This window comes from Protopterus annectens, chromosome 11.part0 (assembly GCF_019279795.1).
Source record: "Protopterus annectens isolate FY-2018-M chromosome 11.part0, PAN1.0, whole genome shotgun sequence".
Taxonomy (NCBI): Eukaryota; Metazoa; Chordata; order Ceratodontiformes; family Protopteridae; genus Protopterus; species Protopterus annectens.
Window position 1 is genome coordinate 627717413 of NC_056745.1, and position 25635 is coordinate 627743047.

The 25635-nt window shown below is 39.9% G+C and overlaps 1 protein-coding gene across 2 annotated transcripts in view; it reads left to right on the forward strand.

Moving 5' to 3' along the window:
• The window catches only part of PRR5 (proline rich 5), a 1930091-nt gene that overhangs the window by 1177397 nt on the left and 727059 nt on the right, over positions 1-25635 (forward strand). For both annotated transcript variants that reach the window (XM_044088087.1, XM_044088086.1), the window contains one exon: positions 10504-10595. In XM_044088087.1, coding sequence (XP_043944022.1) covers positions 10504-10595 — 92 coding nt within the window. The remainder of the gene's footprint in view (positions 1-10503; positions 10596-25635) is intronic.

A 25635-nucleotide genomic window follows, 5' to 3' on the forward strand; every position in this document is an offset into this window, starting at 1 on the left:
GAGCCCTCATTAGTACTACTACACTACCTCACTGGAGCCCTCATTGGTACTGCTACACTACCTCACTGGAGCCCTCATTAGTACTACTTCACTACCTCACTGGAGCCCTCATTAGTACTACTTCACTACCTCACTGGAGCCCTCATTAGTACTACTACACTACCTCACTGGAGCCCTCATTAGTACTAGTTCACTACCTCACTGGAGCCCTCATTAGTACTACTTTACTACCTCACTGGAGCCCTCATTAGTACTAGTTCACTACCTCACTGGAGCCCTCATTAGTACTAGTTCACTACCTCACTGGAGCCCTCATTAGTACTACTTTACTACCTCACTGGAGCCCTCATTAGTACTACTTCACTACCTCACTGGAGCCCTCATTAATACTACTACACTACCTCACTGGAGCCCTCATTGGTACTACTTCACTACCTCACTGGAGCCCTCATTAGCACTACTGTACTACCTCACTGGAGCCCTCAACCCATTTGCTTAGTAGATTAAGCGACTGTACTACCTCACTAGAGCCCTTAACCTATTTGTTTAATAGATTAGGTTACTGTACTACCTCACTGGAGCCCACAACCTATTTACTTAATAGATTAGGCTATGGTTGCAGCTTAACCCCCAATAAACAACCTTATTTAAAGGCATCTCATCTACTTTTTAGTGGATGATTTAAAATTGTTTGGTTCATCAGATGAAGATCTGAAGGCACAAATACAAATTATTAAAGCTTCCTCAGATGATGTAAGAATGACACTTGGTCTTGATAAATGTGCAAAATTACCATTTATAAAAGGAAAGTTGCAGAGCCAAAAATATGAATCTGGACAGGAATGTGATATAAAGGAAGTTGTGTAGCAGGGACTGTATAAATGTTTGGGAATAAGTGAAGGGTTGTGAAAAAAACATGCACAAATGAGAACAAGGCTTAGTAAGGAATATTTCAGAAGACTAAAGTTTATATTGAAAATAACAGCAACATCTAGTCAAAGCTGTAAATTAATTTGCTGCTGTTCTAACTTACAGCTTTTGTGTGACTGACTGGCCCCAAATAGTAATGAATCAATTGGGCAAGAAAACAAGAAAAATGCTTCATGATTATCAAATGAAATATAAAAAGAGAGTACATACCAAGATTATATATCTCTCTGTCAGAAAGGAGGTATGGGCCTCTTTGAAATCAACTACATGTGTAGGTCTGCAGTCGTGGGATTGCATGCATTGTTGCTGACCTTATCAGATTCAAATGTAGTGAAAGTTCTAATGCATGAAGAGAAGAATGGCATATTTGCTTACTTTAGCACAAGTATTTTGGAATGGAGTGGGAAAGGAAATTCAAACCAAAAGTAGAAAAGAATCAGACGGCAACTAAAACTGCCAAGAAACAAAAGAGAGAGAATGTAAAAAAAAGGACTAGATTAAAAGGAAAGAAAATTGGAATCTCCAGAAAAAAATCCTAGCACAACCACATGTTGACCAAGATTTGACACAGGAATAGTTAAGGAGATGTGAGCTGAAACCAAAAGGTGAAAGGCTAGTAAAGGCAGCCCAAGATTGTGAGATACATACATGTTGGAAAAGTGGGAGAAACGGATAAATGCCTGTTCTGTTAGGCAGAGATGGAAACACTAGCATATCTCATTCCTGAGTGTGGAATACTCATAGCTGAGGGTCTGTATACTGAAAGGCACAATAATGCAGCAAGACTGTTGTAGGAATTGTGCAAACAGAAACAAAATAGAAGTAGCTAAGAAGCATTGGAAACATGAACTACAAAACATTATTACCAGTGATTATGCAATACCAGCAGGTGAAAAAATAGATGTAAGAAAGCCAGATGTAATAGACCAAGAAAAAAAGACAAAAGTAGCATTAATCATTGAAATGTTCAGTCATAGCCTCACGGCAGGCTTTGTGCCCACTGAATGGTGCACAGCAGCAGTTATCCCACTCCATAAAGGGGAAGCCAACACTGATCCCGGGAACTATCGCCCTATTAGCCTGACGAGCCTGGTCTGCAAGGCCATGGAATGTATCATCATGGAACTCATAAACAAAGACATTGGTAACCGCCAAACTCTGGACCCCACCCAGTTTGGGTTTGTGAAAGGCAGATCATGCCTCCTGAACCTGATTGACTTCTTTGAGGCAGTCACCAAAGCCATAGACAAGGGTAAGGTGGTTCACACAGCCTATCTTGACCTCAACAAGGCTTTCGACACCATCCCCCATTCTGGAATTATAGCTAAACTCACTAAACTAGGTATAAATCCCTACATGACAAGATGGGTTGCCAACTGGCTCACTGACAGAACCCACACTGTAAAAGTTGCAGACTCCAAATCTGACTTCAAACCACTGAAAAGTGGAGTACCACAGGGTTCAGTCCTGGGACCTCTCCTGTTTGGTATCTATTTCTCTAAAGTACAGGCTAACACAGAAGGCCTCTGGCTAACAAGTGTTCACAGATGACTGCAAATTAGGAGCCATAATCGAGTCCCCAAATGATGTGGACATCCTACAGAAGGAAGACAGATGCCTGGTGTCAGAGCCATGGCATCAAGCTCAATGCCAAAAAGTGCATTGTCATCCTCTTTGGTAAAAACTACAGTGTACCTATGAGCTACCCCATAGGTGGCAGTCTACTTAACGTCGAATGTGTGATAAGAGACCTTGGGACCCAGGTGGACAGTAGTCTCTCCTTTGATAATCACATTGCCACAGTGGTTAGGAAATCCTTCTACACATCACAAAAGTGTTCTCATCCAGGAAAAAAGAGGTCATTGTTCCCCTCTACTCGACACTCATTAGACCCATTATAGAGTACAATGCCCTTTTTGGAATGTACCTCACAAGACATCTGCAGCAGCTGGAAAGGCCACAGAAGTACCTCACAAAGAGGATTACTGGCCTCAAACATATGCCGTACACTGAACATCTCAAAAAACTCCAGCTTTATTCTGTAGCATATCGCCTACTCCGAGGTGATCACTGCCTAAAATATAGAAGTAGTAGTAGGAGCAACATGATTAATAAAAAAGTTGTACTTAAATCAGTGCATGTAACTCCCATATGAATTGCAGAAGGAGGACATTCTAGGTGCAGTGTGACAAACATCACAGACTGAAGCAGTACTAATTTCATGAACTCAAATCGTACACTCATTTATTAATGGGGTCCATTGCTGTCACATTATTAGAAACCCAAAATATTTAGAAAAATTAAAAAAAAAATGCACGTCCACATTTTACAGTACCGCTGGACTGGTATATTGTCTACATGACTTAGCTGCTGCAGGTATTGTTAGACCTTACAGAGATTGTACAGGGACTGCAGGGTACAATGGATGGCACAGACAGTGTAACTCTCTATCCTGTAAAACAATGGCAGCAACCATATGCAATATCACCCATGCCCATTGTGTATTTTCAAATATGGCTGCTGTGGACAGTTTTGGCTTGTAACAGCAGGCAATGTATGCCAACAGACTGCTTCCACTATATATAACCTCCAGAATGGATCTGTATGGTGTACATCCTGGTGGTTGGCTATACAGTGGATGGATATGGTCATAGGAGTGACAAAACTCCCTTGTGATATATGACATTTGCTGTCTGCCAGATTATGCCACTGACTTGAGCTGTAGCTATGTGTTATCGCACACCAGTCTGGCGGTCGCCTAAACCCTACGCTGAGGACCAAAAGATCCTCTCCTTCAAGTTGAGGAGAAAAAAAGTTTCTATATGTAAACTGTAGTAATCCACTTGATACAAATGTAACAAGTGGCTTGCCACAGCCTAAATATTGCACACACAGGGCCCTGAAGTGCTTCAGCCCTAACTCTGAATGCAGTATCGACATTCATTTCTGAATGCTTATACTGCACTACAGTGCAGTCTGCATTCACCGATCATACATTTGGCATCTTTTGCCAGAGGCAGCTGGGCCCTTTACCCCACAATATCAGCGCTGCCCCTTTTGCCCCACAATTGCTATGCCTCTGGTGATTTTGACTAGTTGTATGGGCTCTGGGCTGCACACATGATCCCAACTTGGCTGTGTAAGTGGTTGCCCATCCTTACGTACAGCTTACACTTTGTATCCATCACACAACTTCCTTTGTGTTACAGGCTGCCTAGTGTATTGGTGCCTACATGTACATCTTTGTAGTTTTTGCATATACTTATTATGTGCATAAGGGTCATAGGGTCATTTGTAATGAGTAATGTGTCCACATCTGTCACATGTTGAGATGTGCATGGAGCCATCATAAAGTGTCTACATTCCACCACAGGGACATTCATTGCCTACTGTGTGACCTTTGCTAGTGGTGGTTTTACCTGTATATGTACCCATTTTGGCATATTTATGTGTGCTGCCATCAGTTTCTTCCTATTCCATGCTGAGCATGTGATAACCTACTACCTGCCTCTGCTTTAGCCATATGCTATTAATCCTTTCTTCAAATACTCACTGAACCATCCACTTACCTGTACTACCACTTCAGATTGCCAAATACTCAATACCACCATATGATTTAAGCTGTTTTGTAGATCTTTTCAGTCTATTTTTAGGATGGCAGTAAAAAGTCATTATCCATGGTTGCACTGGGGAAGCTTTATCACCCATGGAATAGACAAAACATTCAAATTGGCTTCTGTGCAGCATCCCTGTCTGCATACCAGTATTGTTTTTAGATTTCTGCAGTTTAAGCTCCCCATAAGTGCTTGCAACATGTTCTTGTACCTTGTGTCCATGGAAGAATGCCTTGCACATGTCATCATTCTGACAGATATGAGGACCATTGAAACTGCTGGGGTGTTTGAAGACAGATTAATAAGTGACATCAGTGTTACACCAACTTGCCAGGTGAAGGACTGGAAACCATGAGCATCCATAGGGAATGGATGTCTATACAAGTGCATTTCATTCTTTGTACCTGTCACCACTGACAGACTTGCCATCCTGTGGAATGCTTGTTTGATAGTTTATCTTCCTGGGTGTACTGTGGTTCTTCACTTGTGATTATGGTATACTTTGCATTACCTTATATTATCCGAATGACTGATTAAAGTGTATATGAGTTAGACCATTTAGCATAATGGTTATAGTCTTTGCCTTCCATGCACAGGGTACAGTGTTCAATCCTGACCTCCACTCAATGCCTGTATGGAGTATGTATGTTCTCCCTGAGTCTCTGTGGGGTGCCTTCCACCTACCAAAAACATTCTGAGTGTTTCCATCTCAAATTTACACAAGAATAGAACTGTGAGCAGCAGCACAGACTCTAGATGATAAGGAGAAGAGCTTTGGGCATCAACTTCTTTCTGCAGTATCTTTAAGATAGGATAACATGGGTTGCAGATTGCACTATGGTGTAAAAAATTGGATCTAGGTAATTCAGTTGTGTTGACTAATGTCTCCAAATGGGCATGGGTATTTGCCAGTGATAAATGGGTTGAAGACCTAGGCTACTCTGACCTAAGCCAGAGATCTGCTAATGGTGGGAGTGGTGTATGTGCCCCTATTGGCCAGTGTGTGCCTGCCATAAATCCCAGCAGCAGGTGTCCACTTGCCCTGCTTAGGTTACATTGGATAGCTCTATTGAGTGAAAGCTGGAGGTAAAACTAATCAACTTGCCAAACCTGAACTCAGAATTGCTATACTCTGTCACTGACAGTATGCAGCTTGGAAGTGAATGACATGATGATAGGAAGGAGATCAACCAGGACAATATGAGTTGCTGATAATGGGTGACCTGAATACTTGTATTGGGATAGATCGAACAGGATATGAGGACTGCTTTGGTCCACATGGGTGGGGCAACAGGAATAAAGAAGAGGCCATTCTAAATTTCTGTTTAGCAAATGGCTTGATGGTGGCCAACACATAGTTCAGTAAGAGAGACAGTTGGAAGATCAAATACAAGAGTGGCCAAAATGCAGCTCAGGTAGACTTCCTTCTAGTAAGGAAGGGGCGACTGCAAAATCATCTCCACTCAAGTGACCCAGTTAGCCCTCAGCATAAACCACGGGTGGTTACAACCAGTTGTGAGCAGTGATAAGAAAAGTCTCTAAGGTCAACAGAGACCAGGATGAAGTCCTAGAAGTTGATTGGGGAGAGAGCACAAGAGGTCTAGGAATTAATCAGGGATGTAGTACCTCAGCAATAAGAAGAAATAGGTGGAAGGATGGTAGCACCTCAAACTACAGAACAAACATGTGGTAGGGCCAGGTATGGAAATAAGGTACATAAGAAAAGCTGGAGGTGAAATGCAGAAGTCCAGGAAGTCATCAAAAGAAAGAACTGCAGAAACAAGTAGGAGATAGAAAATAAGGACCAGGCTAGAAAGGAATACTGGTTGGCTAACAAAGAGGCTAAGAGAGGAATTGCAATAGCAAAGAACAAGGCATCAGAGGCACTCTACCAGCTCTACCAGCTCCTGGAAAGTGACTCAGTAGACAGGCACAAAGAAACTCTAACAAACTGCAAGGCAAAGACAGAAAGATAAAGCAGACAGTCAGACAACCTTTGTAAGGGATGCCAGCAACAACCTGCTCGCCAGTCCATGGGCGATCAAAGGCAGATGGAAGGAGTACTTTCATCAACTTCTGAATGAAGAAAACTTCACAGAAGCTGTACTGCCCGAGACACAGCCTATGATGAAAAGAAGAGGAGGAACCCACCCTAGAAGAAGTAAAGACAGTTCTGAGGAAAATTAAATCAGGGAAAGCTGCAGGCTCAAATTTGGTCACAACAGATATGATCAAGGTGTTGGGTGAGATAGGGGAGAAATGGCTCCTGAGGGTACTCATAGCAGTATGGAGAGAAAGGCATATCCCAGATGACTGGTGGATAAGTATAATAATGCCAGTGTACAAGAAAAAGGAGACATTCACAACTGTGGACAGTAAAGAGGTATCACATTGCATGGAAGTTCTGGAGAGGGTGATTGATAAACAAACATAAACAGTTGTAGAAAGCAATATGGGAGATGAGCAATTTGGATTCAGATCAGGATGCAGCACAACTGACATATAAGTCATATAGTTGAGAACAAGCTAGAAATGAGGAAAGTGTACAACTGGGCATTCCTAGACTTGGAGAAAGCATATGACAAAGTTCCAAGAAGGGTGATTTGTGCAGTCCTCCTGTGGTTCAAAGTCCCAGAAACATTAATAGAATGAGTGCAGGCCATATAGGTTCATTGATTAGTAGTAGGCTAATAGCCCTTTGTGGGCCATTTTAAGCCTAACCAATTGCCCCATGTGAGAATCAAACCCTACACCTTGTGTCTATAAGGTAAACACCTTAACCATTATGCCAACCTCCCAATATGTACAAGCACCCAATGATTCAAGTACAAGCAGTGTTCGGTCTCACAGAGGGGTTCCCAGGAAAAGTGGGTGTGCACTGGGGTTTAGCCCTGTGCCCACTGCTGTTCATACTGGTGATTCACTACATTAGCAAACAGGCTGGAGGGGACAGATCAACTGTATGCAGACAATGTGGCATTTCAGGCAGACTCTGAGGAAGAACTTTAGCAATGGATAGGGGAATGCAATGCAAAGCAGAATGTACATGGGATAAAACTGAGTACAGGTAAGACAACAGTAACAGCAGCAAGCAGGAGACATCAGAAGATATGAATTCAGATAGAAGGGAAAATAGTGAAACAGGTTGGCAGCTTCTATTATCTGGGAGCGGTGGTTGAGAAGAAGGGAAGTCTGAATGAGGAGGTCAATGCTAGAATCAGAGGGATTGCAGTCAGCTTTCACAGAGTGTCAGGGGTAGTATATGACAGAAGAAAGCCAAAGCAGCTAAAACGTAAGGTGTACAAAACTGTGATGAGACCAGTATTACTGTATGGTACAGAAATATGGGCAGTAAAGGCAAAGCAGTTGAGTGAGCTAGAAGTGATGGAGATGAAGTGCATGAGATGGGTGGTAGGATGCATACTGTGGGACAGATGAAGAAATGAGGGCAACAGAGTGGAAGTCAAAGTACCCCCAATTGCACAGAAGGTCAAAGAAAACAGATTACGGTGGTCTGAGCCCATATGCAGGAAAACAGAAAACAATCTGGTGAAGAAGATTTGGGACAGACAGGAAGAAGGCAAGAGGAAACGAGGGCATCCAGCAAAAAATGGATGGATCGTGTGAGGGAAGGCCTGTGACAGTCATGACTGTTGAAGAAGCTAGTCAGAGCCTAGGGTAAGTGTAGCATTATAAAGGAGAGAAGGGGTGCAATGCTGGTAAATTGATGCAGTGGATTAACTTCTACAGATGGCAAGGAAAGAGGATAAGAGACTGGCCAACATAATATGTAGTGGAGTAAAAGTAAAAGGTGATCCCATGATCCAGGATAGAAAGAGGGAGCCAGGGTTGATTAGGACTCGGCCAGATGCAGTGGAGCTGTACCAGAAAAACAGAATTCTATACATAAAGATAAAACAGAAAGAGCCTGTACTACATCTGAGGGTAGAGCAAAGGGGTCAAATGAATGGCTCTAAGGTCCTTAGAAATTTTACCCCTCATAGGGTTCTTCACCATCATTGTGGGAGCAGAAGTCTGAGGACTGGAAGCCAACAATGATGGTACCCTTGTGTAAGGAAAGAGTTGGAAAAAATGCATACATCTACAGAAAGGTTAGACTGAAAGAAGTGACAGAAGAAGCCGCGGAAAATCTTGAGGGAAATACTGGTTATTTTTGTAAATAACATCAGCCTTCAGGGCAACAATCAAAATGGATTATTGACCAGAAGAAGTTGTCAGTTTGACATGTATGCATTTTATTGACCATGTTACAGGAGTATTTCTGGGTAGAGTACCAGTAGACACGACATACCTATACTTCAGGTTTATACTTCAGCATAACCTGTGTCTGACTTGATCTCACACAAGTGACATCTAATAAAGCTGTAAGGTCTGGGGATAAAACTATAATTGTGAATGAAAAGTTGCTTTGTGACTTTAGGGTTGTGGGAGGAGGTATGTTCTCAATGGTACACACATTTGGGCATTGGTCCAGTGCTCTTCACTTGGTTCTTTCCAGCCATGTCTATGGATAACACAAAATAATAACTACTATGTGAAGGATGAAAAGAAAGGTCTAAGGTAAGTCTTGGTAAGACTGTCCATTTGGAAGGAAATATGTCATTTGAGGTTTGCTTCAAACAGATACAGAGTGTTAAACTTGGGCCACGATAACCCTGAAGTGTAATATCATCACGCTGAGGGAGAGGAACTTATGACAGTAGTGCAGGAAAAGGATACTGTTTTGTTTAATGCCCCTGGATTAGGCACCAGGAGCTGAATGTAAGGACCATAATAGCAGCAGACAGAATACTAAGGTGTATCTTCTGCGAGATAGACTCTAGAAGCAAAGATGTCATGCTTTGGTTCTTCTTCGTTTTGCCTACATCACAACTTGAGCAATGCAAACATTCCTAAAACAACATAGGAAGAGTGCAATCAGAGTGGGAATTGAGATGAAAGTCAAAGAAGAGTTTGTGGGATGGACTGCAAATGGCATGACCACAGATTAGAGTTTCTCATCAGAAGTAAGCTATAGGAAAGGAAACAGGATATGAATGTGCAAGGTCATGTTAGGGTGATGTTAAGGGGGTCTACCTGAACTGTAAGGGGTGCATGTAGCAGTTTGCAGGAAGCGAATACTCCACAGATTTGCAAAAGTACTACTTTGTGGAGATGGTTGTAAGTCCATGCAATGCACTAGTTGAATGGATGGTGGCATGGAAAACTATGGAAGCATTCACGAGGACAAGGCACATATGGAGTGAGTTTTTAAACTATTTTAAATGACAACAAAGTCTTAAATTATTTTAAAAGATACTCTAGACATGCTAGACATCTGCTTCTAACAAAATAAATAAAATGCAATCAAATACAACAAGGAAGCATTAAATGTTCAGAAGTAAAAATAAGTGCAGAATATGCAAAACTAAAATAGGCTAAATAAATTGGAAAGATACTCAGCTGGTGATCTTCTCCCTCCTTCTCATCTTGGTTCCCAAAGTGGCATATGCCCAACAGTATTACATCTATTATGTGCCTTTACAAGGACTGGTTTCACCTTGGTTTTCATACTCCATTTCACCAGACATATAGAATTGAATCCAGTTATAATACTGCAAAATACTAGGAACTAATTTTGCATTCTAATGTAGTGAGTTAAATAAACGGTCATCTGACTCAATGTTAATCATTATAAACATTTCTTAGCTTTTTGTTTCTTTTTGGTTCACTTGTCTTGTAGTGCAGTTTCTGAGGATCCTTTGAAGGTTTACTCTGTAATCCTATCAGCAGGACTTGCGCACTGCATACATGCAGGCAGGAGCTAAAGATTAGCATCCAAACATTTGACAAGAATATGTTAAACTATGTTAATGTTGCCATTTATTTGATGTTGTCAGAGTAATTTTTTTATGACACATAATATAAGAACATGCTATTACCGGCTTCTGTTTTACAGGGCAGAAATTACTTGATACATTAGCTGAAACATGGGATTTCTTCTTTACTGATGTTCTACCAATGCTTCAAGCCATCTTCTGTCCTGTTCAGGTAAGAAAGCATATAACTTTTTGGTAGCTGCATTCAGCTGTCTTTTCATTTGATATATTTGTTTGAATAAAGTTAAGCTTAACTGCACACAGCCAGCAAATAGTGAAGGGTATGCATTCTGAAAGTACTTCATTCTCTTGTCATATTTGCTACTGAAGTAGACATCTTTTGTTTCTAACAAAGCAAAGCAAATGCCTGGACAGTTTCAAATTCATTTTCTCAGGACTGTGGCAATAAGTTTATTAACTGATTTTCTCATACCCAATTGATGGAATCAGGGTGGTGGAAAGTTAGAACCTATCCCAGAACTAAGTGGGCATAAGGCAAAACATAATTCCTGGATGGAATGCTGGTGTATTGTAAGATAATATATAAATATATATTTGTATGCATACACACACACAAACACACACACACAAACATACACACACACACACACACACACACACACACACACACACACACACACACACACACACACACACACACAAACACACACATGCGCATGTGGTCACCTAAAGCCGTTTTGGAAAACTGATGACTTACATCCAAACATGTCTTTCAGACATGAAAAGAAGCTGAATACTGTATGAAAACCCCACACAGACAAAGAGGGCATGTAGGCTGCATACAGAAGGCACCCCAATTTGGAAACACAACAGAGAACCAATCACTGTGAATCAGTAACACTAATTGCTGGATCAGTCTGACTCTGTGTGGCAAAAAGTTGTCTAGCCTGTAACAGTCTCTTTTATCTGAAATTTATTTTAAGTGTCTTTGGCTGTATCTGGTCAGAAATAAATGCACTTCAGAAACATAAGTTGTTAAGTAAGGGAATCATATTGTAGAAACTAAAGGTGTTAATGAGAAGAAAACAGATCTGAAAATCACAACAGTGAAAATAAATGAAATACAATAGTAGAAATCAAGGATCTTTAGCTATATTTTCAGAATGCAGGAACAAATTAAGTCTACTACTGTGTCCATTAAGAAATGTTGCATTCAGCACTGCTACCCTACCTTTGGGAACATATTGAATAATGTAAAGGATAAGCAAGAATTCCTAAAAGAAATTGAATCCTGGTTTCTTTACGGCAGCACTTGTAATTGCATATTTAGTATACTGTAACAATTCCCCCTCATGATTAAAAAATCAACCTTCTTATCTTAGACATCATTGCTGTAGTGTGTCCTGCATGCAGTTGTCTTGTAAATTCTGCATTTTTTTTGTGCTGATGTGATAATACTCCTCTACTGATAAATTATTTTTGAAGTGGGTCACATACATAATTCAGTGAATTAGTTTATAAGAAAATGGTTGAACTGTGGCGGTGCTGCGGTAACGTTGTCGCCTCACAGTAAGACGTTGTTCTGTTCGATTCTCAGCTAAAGCGTCTTCTGTGTGGAGACATGTGTGAATGGGCGTACCTTCGTTGAAGGTTGTGCGTCAGGGCCGGCAACTCGGCACGTAAAAATCTACTGCCAATCATTAGCGGACCGGAGTTCCACTGTGGCGACCCCTAACCGGGAAAAGCCGAAAGACACAACAACAAGTTTATAAGAAAATGGTTAAGAATTTTGAGGAAACTGTCACTCTCAGTGAAAGGTTTTGAAGGTTGTGCCATCAAAGGAATTTTCTTCCTCTTTGGAAGTAACAAGAAATCAAATATGTTCTCTTTGTAGAAAGTAACATTCATTTCAGTGGTTTTTGACTAAAAAGATATTGAACAAAATTTATGGGCATATTCTGTAAGCAGACAATTGTGCAATCTTACAGTACGAACCATCAGAATTCAGGAAGAAATGTGTCCTACAGACATCAGGTTTTACCTTGTAATTGCTGGTAGAATACTTTCATGTACAAAAGATGGGATTTCATTTCTTGAGAAAGGCTAACTTTCATGTTTCCTGACCTGTAGAATACTTCCTTAACTTTTCCTTTGCAAACTGCCTGGAAGAAGTGTTGATTTGTTTTTAAAAGGCAATCAAACTAATTTTAATAATGTAATAAATGTATGTAGTTGCAGAGGTACATTACAGTATGCTTTGCAACCAAAACTTATTTTTGAGGAGACTTGGGCTGTTTAATAAAGGGTTGTTCAAAAAGCAGATGTGAACAATGTGGGGAGAGTGGTTATATGAAATGGATTCTTTAAGTATTGTCATTTATTTTCTTGCAATCGGGCTTTAGGTTGAATCAAATCAAGCGAAGATACACTAGAATATCTAAAAGAAAATGAGACAGAAGTTGGGGAGTGATAAGACATTGTTATTTATGCCTACACATCCATAAGATGAAGTAGATAAGCATGAACATGATGTTGTAGAATGTGTTTTTACTGTACAAAACAACTGGAAAGCAATGAAGATAATTTGGAGAGATTAGAAGAACTAAAGACACCTTTTGGTAAGAGGATGAGTACTCAAAGGAAAGAAACAATGCAAATATTGAAGAAGGATAGAAAAGAAGACGTTGGATACCTTAAAGATTATTTCTTTAAATTTTAGCAGCGTAAGATTTCAGTTGTGCTGGTTAATGGTATTACAGTGATTCAAGACTCTGTTGAGTGATGTTATATATTTAACAGATGTAAAGATAGTGGATGAAGCACAAAGGAAGAAGATGGAGATGTGTTGTGCAAAAGTGGTATGGTCTTTAGAAGAGGGGGTTCTGCAGTGATGATGTTACTACACAAGAGTAACTACAGAACTATGGATGTGATACTTTATACATAATGATAGATATCTTGTGGTTGTTGTTAGTCAAAAAAAAATGAGTTTTATTTATTTTTTAAGTATACCCAAATGATTCCAACAGCAAGGAAGTAGTTATTTGAGAGACTGAAACCTTACATTACAATTAATATAACTATAGTCACAGAGTTAGCTATTTTAATTTGAATCTATGAAGGATGGAAGGTAAAATATAGGGGTTTATTTTTTAAATTTGGCATTGTATTTACTTCATATGGCAGCAGATGCAGTAATGCACCTTTTTATGTGTGCATAGAATTTGGTGATAAGACATTCTGTATATGCAGAGTGATTGGGTAGGAAGGGGGTATTGAATCTGACCAGGTCTTCACTCATTTTGAGCAGATTATCTTTAGTATAATCTCTGAATATAGAGTATTGGAGGATGCTTCTAGCTTCCATCTTATGGAGAATGTGATTGATTTATGGTCCAGTTTGACTAGTTAGGAAGTCACAAATGTTAAGGAACAGGGCTGTCCCATACTGGTGAAAACTAAGTCCAGGATTTTGGTGCCATAGCTGGGTGCAAATTATCTGGGCCAGAGAGTCCAATTGATGCATTCTAGGGTATGGAGTGCCTGTAGAGAGTGGAGTTTTTTTAAGGCTCCTAGCATTGAGCAGTGGTGCCTTCATATTATCTAAAGTTTGATTTTTTTTTTTTTTTTTTATGTTGAGATGCACTTGAAGGCTGACATTGCCTGAAAAAGACACTTAGGTGGTAGAAAAGGTTTTTGCCACAGGATAGATGCAGGCCATCTCTGGCAAAGCAGTTAGGAGTGACTGCCATTTCCTATCAGGCTGATATATATTGGACCTCCTTTGAATGTCACAAGAAATTAAGCCAATTATTGAAGTCTCTAATCTTTTGTTTGTATTGTGGCATCATTTTTGATGAGGGTTCATACCTGCTTCAGACATGCATTCATAAGGAATTAATTTAGATCATTGTTGCAATAGTCCTTATTACTTGGACTTAGATGCTGGATCTCATCCATACATCTAGCACAATTTTCAGGACCAGGATCCTTCCTTCTTGCTGTGGCATACGTCTAATCACTAATGCATCTCAGCAAGCCAGTATAAGAATGCTGCTTATCTATGCTTTTTTAGAACTTTCTTGCTGCCGTTCACAAATCCTGGTGGTTCCTGTGATGCCCCTGCACTGGCCCAGTAATCAAGGAGCCTCAATCCTCACCACTGGCAACAATGAGGGCAACAATGAGGGATGTACACACTGGGAAGATGACAAGTACACGCACAATAAAGTGCAATTTCCCTTAGGAGCACACAGAGATCACAGTCAGTCTGGGGTTGGTTTCTCCCTCCTTCTCCAGATCCCCAATAAGACTCCCCACTGGCACAACTATAGGGTTAAGATCACATTGCAGTGGCCAAGCTAAGACCTCCAGCACCCCCTCTGTCCAACCAGTGCTTTGTGCTCCTGCCCAAGTAGCTGACACACACACACTGAAATTTTGATTGATATACAAACACACACACACACACACACACACACACACACACACACACACACACACACACACACACACACACACACATCTGGAAAAGGCTGGCACAGGTTTAGTAGCTATGCCACTTCTGCCCAGACTATTAGGTAGTACAAGCTGCCACCAGCTACCCTTATTTATCAGCTACTATAAGGCTCTTACAAAGGGTGTCCAATCCTACTGTGTAATGTTACTATTATCTAAATGATAGTTTTGACCATGACTTGCAAGGTTATTTAGGAGTGGCCTGTACAATATCACTAAATCTTTATTTTTATTGTTACGTGAGTATTGTACTACTGTTATTTTTTTATGTAATTATTGTATTTTTTCAATGTGGAGCTTTTCTCCCCGGGCCTTTGCTGAAAAAGACATGTATCCAGTCAGAATATCCCAGTAAACAAATGTAAAATAAATAAATAATAAATAAAATACATATGCAAGTACTTTAAGAGCTTAAATAGGTCTTACAAATATCAGCCACACAGGTTTAAATATATTTAATAATAAATAATAAAAGAAGAAAACAATACTCATAAACAAACACAGTTACTTCAGAGTTCAAAATCACAGGAAATATTTTTAAAGAATATTTTAGGGCAGTCTCAAATAAATACAGAAAACATCTAAACTAATCTTTACTATATATTCCTATTTAGATCTAAGAGAGATATTATGCCCTAAGTCTTACTTACAACCAACACGCAGGCAGAAGTACTGAGTGGATGTTTCCAGGTCCAAGACAAGATACAAAATTCAAAGTCTCTCTCTGAGAGAGTTCTTAAATTAATTTCAAACATTACCGCTGGGAGAGCCTGGATGACATCATTCTTTGTTACCTGACTTTATTTCCCAGGCTAACAGAAATTAACATCTCTGTGTTAAAAAATACATATCTCTCAGCCATTTGCTCAGAACTGGAAGTTGTAAAACAGTTAAACACTTTTACAGTTTAGACCTAGTAATTATTTCTCTCCAAGACACTAGAAAAACCTCTAGCTTTAGACATTGTGTCTGCTTCACTGAAACTGAGAGATAACACAATCGTAAAACAATTTCAGCTTATTTTCTTGAAGTGTTGTAAGTTAATCTATGTTCCAGCAGGGTATGCTGTGGTTACATTCTTGAAGCTCAGTACATAACATACAGTTCTGTATAAATCATATCAATATTCACAAATGACATAGAATTATTTACAAAATTCCAGATAGCTGGGCCGTCAGTGTCACATTTCACCCGTCCCCAAAAACTCAAGCTAGTTTTTCAAGTGACCTTTGAGAAACATTGTTTGAGAGGGTGAACCTATCTGGAAATGCGCTATGCCATTCCCTGTCTTGAGACTCCATCTGCATTGGCATTGCTAACCCCAGTGTGATGCCGCACTGTCATATCATATGCTTGCAACCCTAGGCTCCACCTTAGTAACTTGGCATTTTGCTGGCTGGCTCATTGTAGCCATGTTAAGGGATTGTGGTCTGTAACTTCAGTGAATTTCCTTCCATACAGACAAGGCTGAAGTTTCTGCAGTGCCCACACTATTGCTCAACATTACTTTTCTACAGCTGCATAGCATTTTTCCCTGGGTTGGAGCCTACAACTGAGATATACCACTGGGTGCTCTTCTCCCTCTGAGGAAACCTGGCTAAGTACAACCCCCACCTGCACAACAAATACTTTGCTATAATCTGGACTGGCTAACACAAGGGTTCCTCCCAAAGCTCCTTTAAGCTTCTGGAATGCCTGCTCACATGCTGAGGTCCACACTGCCTTATGTGGCTTGTTTTTCCTTGTCAGGTCTATGAGGTGAGCAGCTATGGCACTATAATTGAGGACAAACATTCTGTAATACCCCGCTGTTCCTAAGAATGCCCTCAGCTGCTTTTTGGTAACAGGGGTAGGCTATGCCTGAATGGCTTCCACCTTGGCAGGTTCTGGCCTAATTTTACCACTCCCTACTTTATGTCCCAGGTAGGAGACCTCTGCCATACCCACCTGAAATTAGCTGGGCTTAATGGTCAACCCTGCCCTCTGTAGTCTGCCCAGCACCTCCTTGACATGCTGAAGGTGCTCTTGCTAGGAATAGCCACAGATGGCGATATCTTCTACGTAAGCAAGGGCAAAATCTCCTGCTTCTGCTAGGATATGATCTACCAGCCTCTGGAAAGTCACTGGGGCATTTTTCATCTCAAAGAGCATCTTAGTGAACTCATACAAGCCAAAAAGAATCACAAAGGCTGACCTCTATCTAGCTCTGGGAGTCAAGGGTACCTGCCAGTGACCCTTAGTAAACTCAATGGTGGTAAGATACTTAGCCCCATCCAGCTGCTCTAGGGCTTCATCTGTCTTAGGTATGGGGTAAGCATCTGACTCTGTGTGACTTCCTGTAGTCCACTCAGAACCTGGTGCTGCCAGCCTTGTTTGGGACCAGTACTACTGGGAGGCCCAGGAAGTGATGGACTTCTGAATTACCCATAGTTCCAACATTTCCTGTATCTCCTCCCTCAGAGTCTGTTTGACTTTCTCAGGGGCCTGCATAATAGGCCTTTGGGGTCCTGTATCCACATGCTGCTGCACCAGGTGGGTGCACCCTGGTTTCCCAGTGAACATGTCCCCAAACTTCTGTAAGACTGCTCAGATTTCTCAAACCTGGGTAGGGGATAACTGCTGGGGCATTGCTACCCCTTCCACTGAGGTGTCAGTTCGAGTCTCACTGAGGACATCAGTCACCAGATCCCCCACAGACTCATCCTGCCATCCACTGCAAATACTCAGCACAAGGGCCTCCCTACCATGGCAAGGTTTCATCATGTTAACATAATACAATTTGTACCCCTGCCTCCCGCCTAGCAGTTCTACCATGTAGTTAACATCACATACCTTTCTTACCACCTTGTAGGGTCCCTCCCAGGCTGCCTGCAGCTTGTTGTGTCAGACAGGAATGAGAACCATTACCTGCTGCGCTACAGCATGCTGTCTAGCTCGAGCATTCCTATCATACCAGACCTTTTTCCGCTGTTGGATTTCTGCCCGGTTCTCCTGGGCCAAGCCTGAGCATTCCCTGAACCTTTTCCTGAGGTTTAGGACATATGCCACAACAGACACCCTGTGGGATTCACACTCAACCTCCCTCTCATCTCAAATCAAATCTAGAGGTCTCCTCACCCTATGCCCATACAGCAACTCAAAGGGTGAAAAACCTGTGGATTCCTTGGGCACTGCTCTCTAAGCAAACAACTGATGGGGCAAATATTTGTCTCACTTCCTCTTAAACTGGTCTGCAAATGCCCATAGCATCATCTTGAGTGTAGATTTTAACCTCTCAACAAGACCATTAGTCTGGGGATGGTAGTGGGTGGTCTTTAGGTGCTTCACCCACAGTACTTCCACAGACAGGCCAGCATGTCTGACATGAAATTGGCTCCTCTGTCAGTATTTCTTTTGGGAAACCGACCCTGCTGAAAATCTCTAAAAATCATTTGCCACCTGTTCTGCCTCAGTGGAGGACAGAGCCACTGCCTCACGGTATCTGGTAGCACAATCTACTACCACTAGAATATACTTTTTCCCTGGGGAACTTGGGGTATGCAGACGCCCCACAAATTCCATAGCTACCCACTGAAATGGCTCCTCAATCACAGGCAAAGGCGTCAAAGGAGCTTTCACCATGTCTCCTGCCTTGCCTACCTTTTGGACTGCTCTCAGGTGCTGCAGTACCCTGTTACAGCTCTGGAAACCCCAGGCCAATAGAAGTTCTACATAATGTGTCTCTTTGTACGTTTTATGCCCATATGACCTGCAAAGGGAATATCATGGGCTATGGCTTGAAGTGCCAGATAGTAGGCTCTGGGCACTACCAACTGCTGTATTCTCTCACCCTCTAGCCCTGCTTCAGAGGTCCCCTCTCTATACGGTAACCCTTTGTCCCAGTATACAGATTCTCCCTTCCCTTGAGAATTAGGTGCCTCACTAACTACCTCCCTCAGGCCTTGTAATGTAGGGTCTGAGAGCTGAGCCTGTCTCATCTCTCTCTTTGTAACCCTTCCCAGCTCCCCTTCCACAACAAGTCTGGCATCCTCTGACAGCAGTGCCTCACTGTCAGCCTGGGTACTACTATTACTCACCTCTGCCCTTGCAGTCACTCTATCCAAGGGAACATCAGTACCCACAAGCAGCTGTGGCTCACCTTCAGCGTCATTGCTACAGGGTAGCTTCCTCTCTGAAGTAATCACCTGACCAGTCCTGGCTGCAAGTGTGCTGTCTGTCTGGGTCTCCCCCAGGCTACCAGACCCACATGCTTGTCTCCAAGCCTGACTGTGTGTGACCGCATGCACACCTGCAAGGATATCCTCAAACACATCTACTTGCTGGCTTCTTTTTCTACCCTCCCAGTCAAGGTGAACCCTAGCCAAAGGTATTTGGAATGGGGTCCGCCTAAAAGCTCTGACTGGAGTAGACTGCCCATGCAAGTAGTACTCCTCTGTAACCAATGCAAAAGTACGAAAGCGAGGACCAGTGCAGGCTGAGATATATTCCACTTTATTGAACCACAAAACACGAAAAACACGAACTGGTACACAAGAATGAACGCATTCACAATAACAGCGTTTTCGTCCAAATGGACTTCATCAGATAAAGTGCCTTGCTATTTTAAGATGTTCATTTTATATAACGCCAGTTTCCCCAAACACCAATCATTAATTCTTCCCAATATGAACCTACAAATCAACCTACAAGCTACTAAATAATTTAGTATTTCATCACTTCCTTTTTACAACCATATTTAGTTCTTTGGTATATTTAAATAAATAAATCAATAAATAAACTTTATCAAATTTAGTTAAAACTCCCTATATAAGATATTGACATATTGTTAAAATTATTTAAAAATTGTTTCTAAAAACTGTCCATTAAAACATTTGTTAAAAAATATATAGTTGGTCAGAGAACTACATAGATAAACATATATTGTCTAAAATAGAGTAAAGGTGACACCTACTGTCAAAATCTGGTAATGCATACTAAGTCACCTTTTAGCTGATCTAATTTTCAGAAGTGGTAAAATAGAAATATATTCATTAAGCCCAGGCTTTTTATTTGCCTCCAGGGCCACTTGCCACCACAGTTCTTTATAGGCAATGTTTTCTTCCCAAAGGCCACCTCTTACATTCCTTTTTATTTGGTCTAGAACAAAGAAATGAAATTTGGCTCCCACACATGTTCTTGTGTGCCTATATAGTGCATTTGTTTCTTTTCCTTTTTGGACGTCGTACATGTGTTCATAAATACGTCTCTTTAATGTCCTTTCTGTCTTTCCTATATAGAATGACGGACATTCCACACAAATAGCCAAATACACAAGTCCTATAGATTCTCAATTATAGTACCCCTTACTTTTTATACACCTTCTCCTACTTGTCAAAAAAACATTGTCTCTATTAATAATGTGCTCACATTGTTTACATTTACCACATTTGAAAGTTCCTATCCTACCCCTAGTTCCTATTTGAGTTCCCTTATTATCATAATTATTATTTTCCAAAATTCCTTTTATACTTGTTGTATTTTTAAATACCACTCTAGGTGTCTCCTGTGGTAATCCATCCAAATCCGTGAGGGCCCTAAATCTTTCCCATTCTCTTTGGAATACAAGTTTAATATTTTTGTTCAATAAATTGTATTCCAAGATCAAGGATTTTTGAAAATTTCCTACTTTGTTCTCCTCTGTCTTATCATGTTCACTATTTTTACTAAATATTGGTTGAAACCTTCCCTTTCTTCCCTCTTCAACTTCAGTTCTAATATTTTTGATGAATTCTAAAGGATATTCTCTTTCGAGAAACATTCGTTCCAACAAATCACATTCTACTTTAAATTTTCCTTCATTATTTGTCATTCTTGACCCCCTCACGAATTGCCCCTTCACTATGTTCTTTTTGCAATATATTGGATGGGCACTTTTGTAATGCAAAAAGGAATTCACATATGTTGGTTTTCTATATACACAAGTTTCAAAACTTTTATCTCTTTTTGTAATTTCTACATCCAAGTATTGAATATTAATTTCAGAAAAATTATAGGTGAATTTTAAAAATTCTGTAGTCTTTCCTATATATTCAATAAATTCATCCAATACTTTCTTACCCCCTTTCCAAAAAATTATAATATCGTCAAGAAATCTCTTGTATAAGGTCCAGCATTTAGCATAGGGGGACTTCAAAATATACTGTTCCTCCCAATTTGCAAGTACTAGATTAGCAAAGGTAGGTGCACAGGCTGCCCCCATTGCTACTCCTTGTAGCTGTTGAAAAAATTCACCATTAAAGGTTAAATAGTTATTTTTCAACACTATATCCATTAAACCTGCGCACACTACCTTTTCTTCAAGGGTCAATTTACTGTCCCCATAAACCTCTTCTTCAAACATTCTTATACCAGCCTCATAAGGTATAGACCCAAATAGGTCAACAATGTCAATGGTAACAAAAATCAGTTCTTCATCAAAAAGACTACTATTCAACCCTCTCAATAGGTCCCAAGAGTCCTTTAAATGGCTCCTTTTTGTAACCATATATGCTTAACCTTTTGATCCACATATTTGGCTAGTGAATTAGTTTTGGACCCACCCGCTGAGACAATGGGTCTCAGGGGGGGGTCCAAACTGTTTTTGTGAATCTTTGGTATACCAAAGATGGCTGGTATTATGGGTTTTTCAATTTTCAGGAAGGCAAAGGTTTTCATAGTAAAAAGGTTTTCATTAAACATATCTTCTAAGGTATTATCAATACGTTGGTATGCTGTGTTAATTTCGGTAATTGAAACTTCACTATATTTAATTTCATTTCTTAGTATGTCATTCATCTTTCCTTCATATAAAATTACATCCATCACAACGATACCCCCGCCCTTATCGGGTTTCATTACCCTTACATTTTTATTAATTTTTAACTCCTCTAATATCTTATATTCATGTGGGTTAAGGTTGTAATGAACCCTATTATGTTTAACTCTTTTTTCAACCTTCCTAATTTCATTCTCCATTATGACTTCAAAATTCTTCAGCTGATTATGAATCGGGGGATTGAAAGTAGATTTCTTAACTATTTGATTTTTATTATTAGTAGTATTCCCTATTCCCCAGGTATTGGTAACACCTATCCCTTCTTTATGGAATAACAGTTCCAGGTTCATTTTCCTTAAAAAAAGTTTCATATCTATTAAAGTCTGGGTAGAATTGCCTTGGATAAGTGGTATGAATTTAAAACCCTTCTCTAATAGTTTGAAGTGCTGTACTTCTAACACAAGATTACTAAAATTGCAAATGGTAAACCCTTCAAGGGTATTTTTGTTGTCTTTCACTTCTATTTCAGGTAAATTCTCATTGGGGTGGGGGTTCTCTAATAGAATGATCTCCCCCTCCCCCTTCTCCCCCCTCGTTTCTGAAAATTTCCATAACCCCTATTATTTTCCCATCTCTCTCCATTATACCTTTCAAGGGGTGGAAATTCTACATCATATTCGTTTCCAACTCTCTCATTACTTTCCACATTTTCAAAATAATTTTCTACCACCTTTTTGTTTTTGTTATAATAATTATTATTATTATTGTTATAATACTGATTTCTATAAAGTGGGGGTTTTGGGTAACAAACATGATTTTCATATTCATAAATATCCCTTCTTAGTTTATCCATTTTCCTATCCACCAAAACTTTACATTTATTGTCAACATCATCTTTTAATTTAAAATATTTCTGTCTTTCCATTTCTATTTCAAACATTAAATCATCCTTGATAGCACCATCAAGAGAATCTATTTGTGCTTGTAGGTTGTCTAAATTCCTATTGTTCTCATCCCTAATCAATTTAACAATGTCCAGGCCACATCTATTGAAAACAACTAACAATTCTTTATGAAAAGTGGATCCTACTTGTACATTATTAGGATATTTCCAGGTCCTAAGACCTTTAGGAACAATATCCCGTTTTAAGCATTTATCCAAATATGCATTTTCAACAACAATACTTTTGTATTTATGCATTAACTTGTATAAATTGTCCACCTTTTTATTATAAGGGTCCATATTATTTCCAGTTGGTAATCTAACACCAGTAAGGTGAAAGCTGTATTGCGCTTGCAACCAGTCTTTCATTTCAATAGCGTTTTTATCACTAAAAGTACCTTTTGAAAAATTTCTTATGTCCTTTTGGTTCGTTTCGGCGCTCGACACACCGCCTTTCTGTGTATCACCACAAAGAATCCCCGGAGTAGCTGCGGGATTGAAGCCACTGCCATTTATATCCTCCGTTTCTCGGGTGTTTCTTCCACCACTATACAGTTCTCTTTTTCGTTTGCTTCTCTGTCCGTTAGCCATTAGGTCTCCGTTTCCGGGTTCCTTGCCGCACGCTCCTCTCTCCTCCTGGTTCAGCATAGATTTACAAAGGGGCGTTAACAAGTCTATAAGCTCACTAAGCTGGCCAATGAGCTTCCTAGACTGCCCCGAGTCCATTGCCTCGTTAGTTCTCCCCTGCGTCTCCGCTTCCATATCACCACCACAAACCAAGTAAACTGTAAAAATTACGCCTCGTAACTCCACCAAACAATGCAAAAGTACGAAAGCGAGGACCAGTGCAGGCTGAGATATATTCCACTTTATTGAACCACAAAACACGAAAAACACGTGTTTGGTGGAGTTACGAGGCGTAATTTTTACAGTTTACTAGGTTTGTGGTGGTGATATGGAAGCGGAGACGCAGGGGAGAACTAACGAGGCAATGGACTCGGGGCAGTCTAGGAAGCTCATTGGCCAGCTTAGTGAGCTTATAGACTTGTTAACGCCCCTTTGTAAATCTATGCTGAACCAGGAGGAGAGAGGAGCGTGCGGCAAGGAACCCGGAAACGGAGACCTAATGGCTAACGGACAGAGAAGCAAACGAAAAAGAGAACTGTATAGTGGTGGAAGAAACACCCGAGAAATGGAGGATATAAATGGCAGTGGCTTCAATCCCGCAGCTACTCCGGGGATTCTTTGTGGTGATACACAGAAAGGCGGTGTGTCGAAATAAACGAACCAAAAGGACATAAGAAATTTTTCAAAAGGTACTTTTAGTGATAAAAACGCTATTGAAATGAAAGACTGGTTGCAAGCGCAATACAGCTTTCACCTTACTGGTGTTAGATTACCAACTGGAAATAATATGGACCCTTATAATAAAAAGGTGGACAATTTATACAAGTTAATGCATAAATACAAAAGTATTGTTGTTGAAAATGCATATTTGGATAAATGCTTAAAACGGGATATTGTTCCTAAAGGTCTTAGGACCTGGAAATATCCTAATAATGTACAAGTAGGATCCACTTTTCATAAAGAATTGTTAGTTGTTTTCAATAGATGTGGCCTGGACATTGTTAAATTGATTAGGGATGAGAACAATAGGAATTTAGACAACCTACAAGCACAAATAGATTCTCTTGATGGTGCTATCAAGGATGATTTAATGTTTGAAATAGAAATGGAAAGACAGAAATATTTTAAATTAAAAGATGATGTTGACAATAAATGTAAAGTTTTGGTGGATAGGAAAATGGATAAACTAAGAAGGGATATTTATGAATATGAAAATCAGGTTTGTTACCCAAAACCCCCACTTTATAGGAATCAGTATTATAACAATAATAATAATAATTATTATAACAAAAACAAAAAGGTGGTAGAAAATTATTTTGAAAATGTGGAAAGTAATGAGAGAGTTGGAAACGAATATGATGTAGAATTTCCACCCCTTGAAAGGTATAATGGAGAGAGATGGGAAAATAATAGGGGTTATGGAAATTTTCAGAAATGAGGGGGGAGAAGGTGGAGGGGGAGACCATTCTATTAGAGAACCCCCACCCAAATGAGAATTTACCTGAAATAGAAGTGAAAGACAACAAAAATACCCTTGAAGGGTTTACCATTTGCAATTTTAGTAATCTTGTGTTAGAAGTACAGCACTTCAAACTATTAGAGAAGGGTTTTAAATTCATACCACTTACCCAAGGCAATTCTACCCAGACTTTAATAGATATGAAACTTTTTTAAGGAAAATGAACCTGGAACTGTTATTCCATAAAGAAGGGATAGGTGTTACCAATACCTGGGGAATAGGGAATACTACTAATAATAAAAATCAAATAGTTAAGAAATCTACTTTCAATCCCCCGATTCATAATCAGCTGAAGAATTTTGAAGTCATAATGGAGAATGAAATTAGGAAGGTTGAAAAAAGAGTTAAACATAATAGGGTTCATTACAACCTTAACCCACATGAATATAAGATATTAGAGGAGTTAAAAATTAATAAAAATGTAAGGGTAATGAAACCCGATAAGGGCGGGGGTATCGTTGTGATGGATGTAATTTTATATGAAGGAAAGATGAATGACATACTAAGAAATGAAATTAAATATAGTGAAGTTTCAATTACCGAAATTAACACAGCATACCAACGTATTGATAATACCTTAGAAGATATGTTTAATGAAAACCTTTTTACTATGAAAACCTTTGCCTTCCTGAAAATTGAAAAACCCATAATACCAGCCATCTTTGGTATACCAAAGATTCACAAAAACAGTTTGGACCCCCCCCTGAGACCCATTGTCTCAGCGGGTGGGTCCAAAACTAATTCACTAGCCAAATATGTGGATCAAAAGGTTAAGCATATATGGTTACAAAAAGGAGCCATTTTAAAGGACTCTTGGGACCTATTGAGAGGGTTGAATAGTAGTCTTTTTG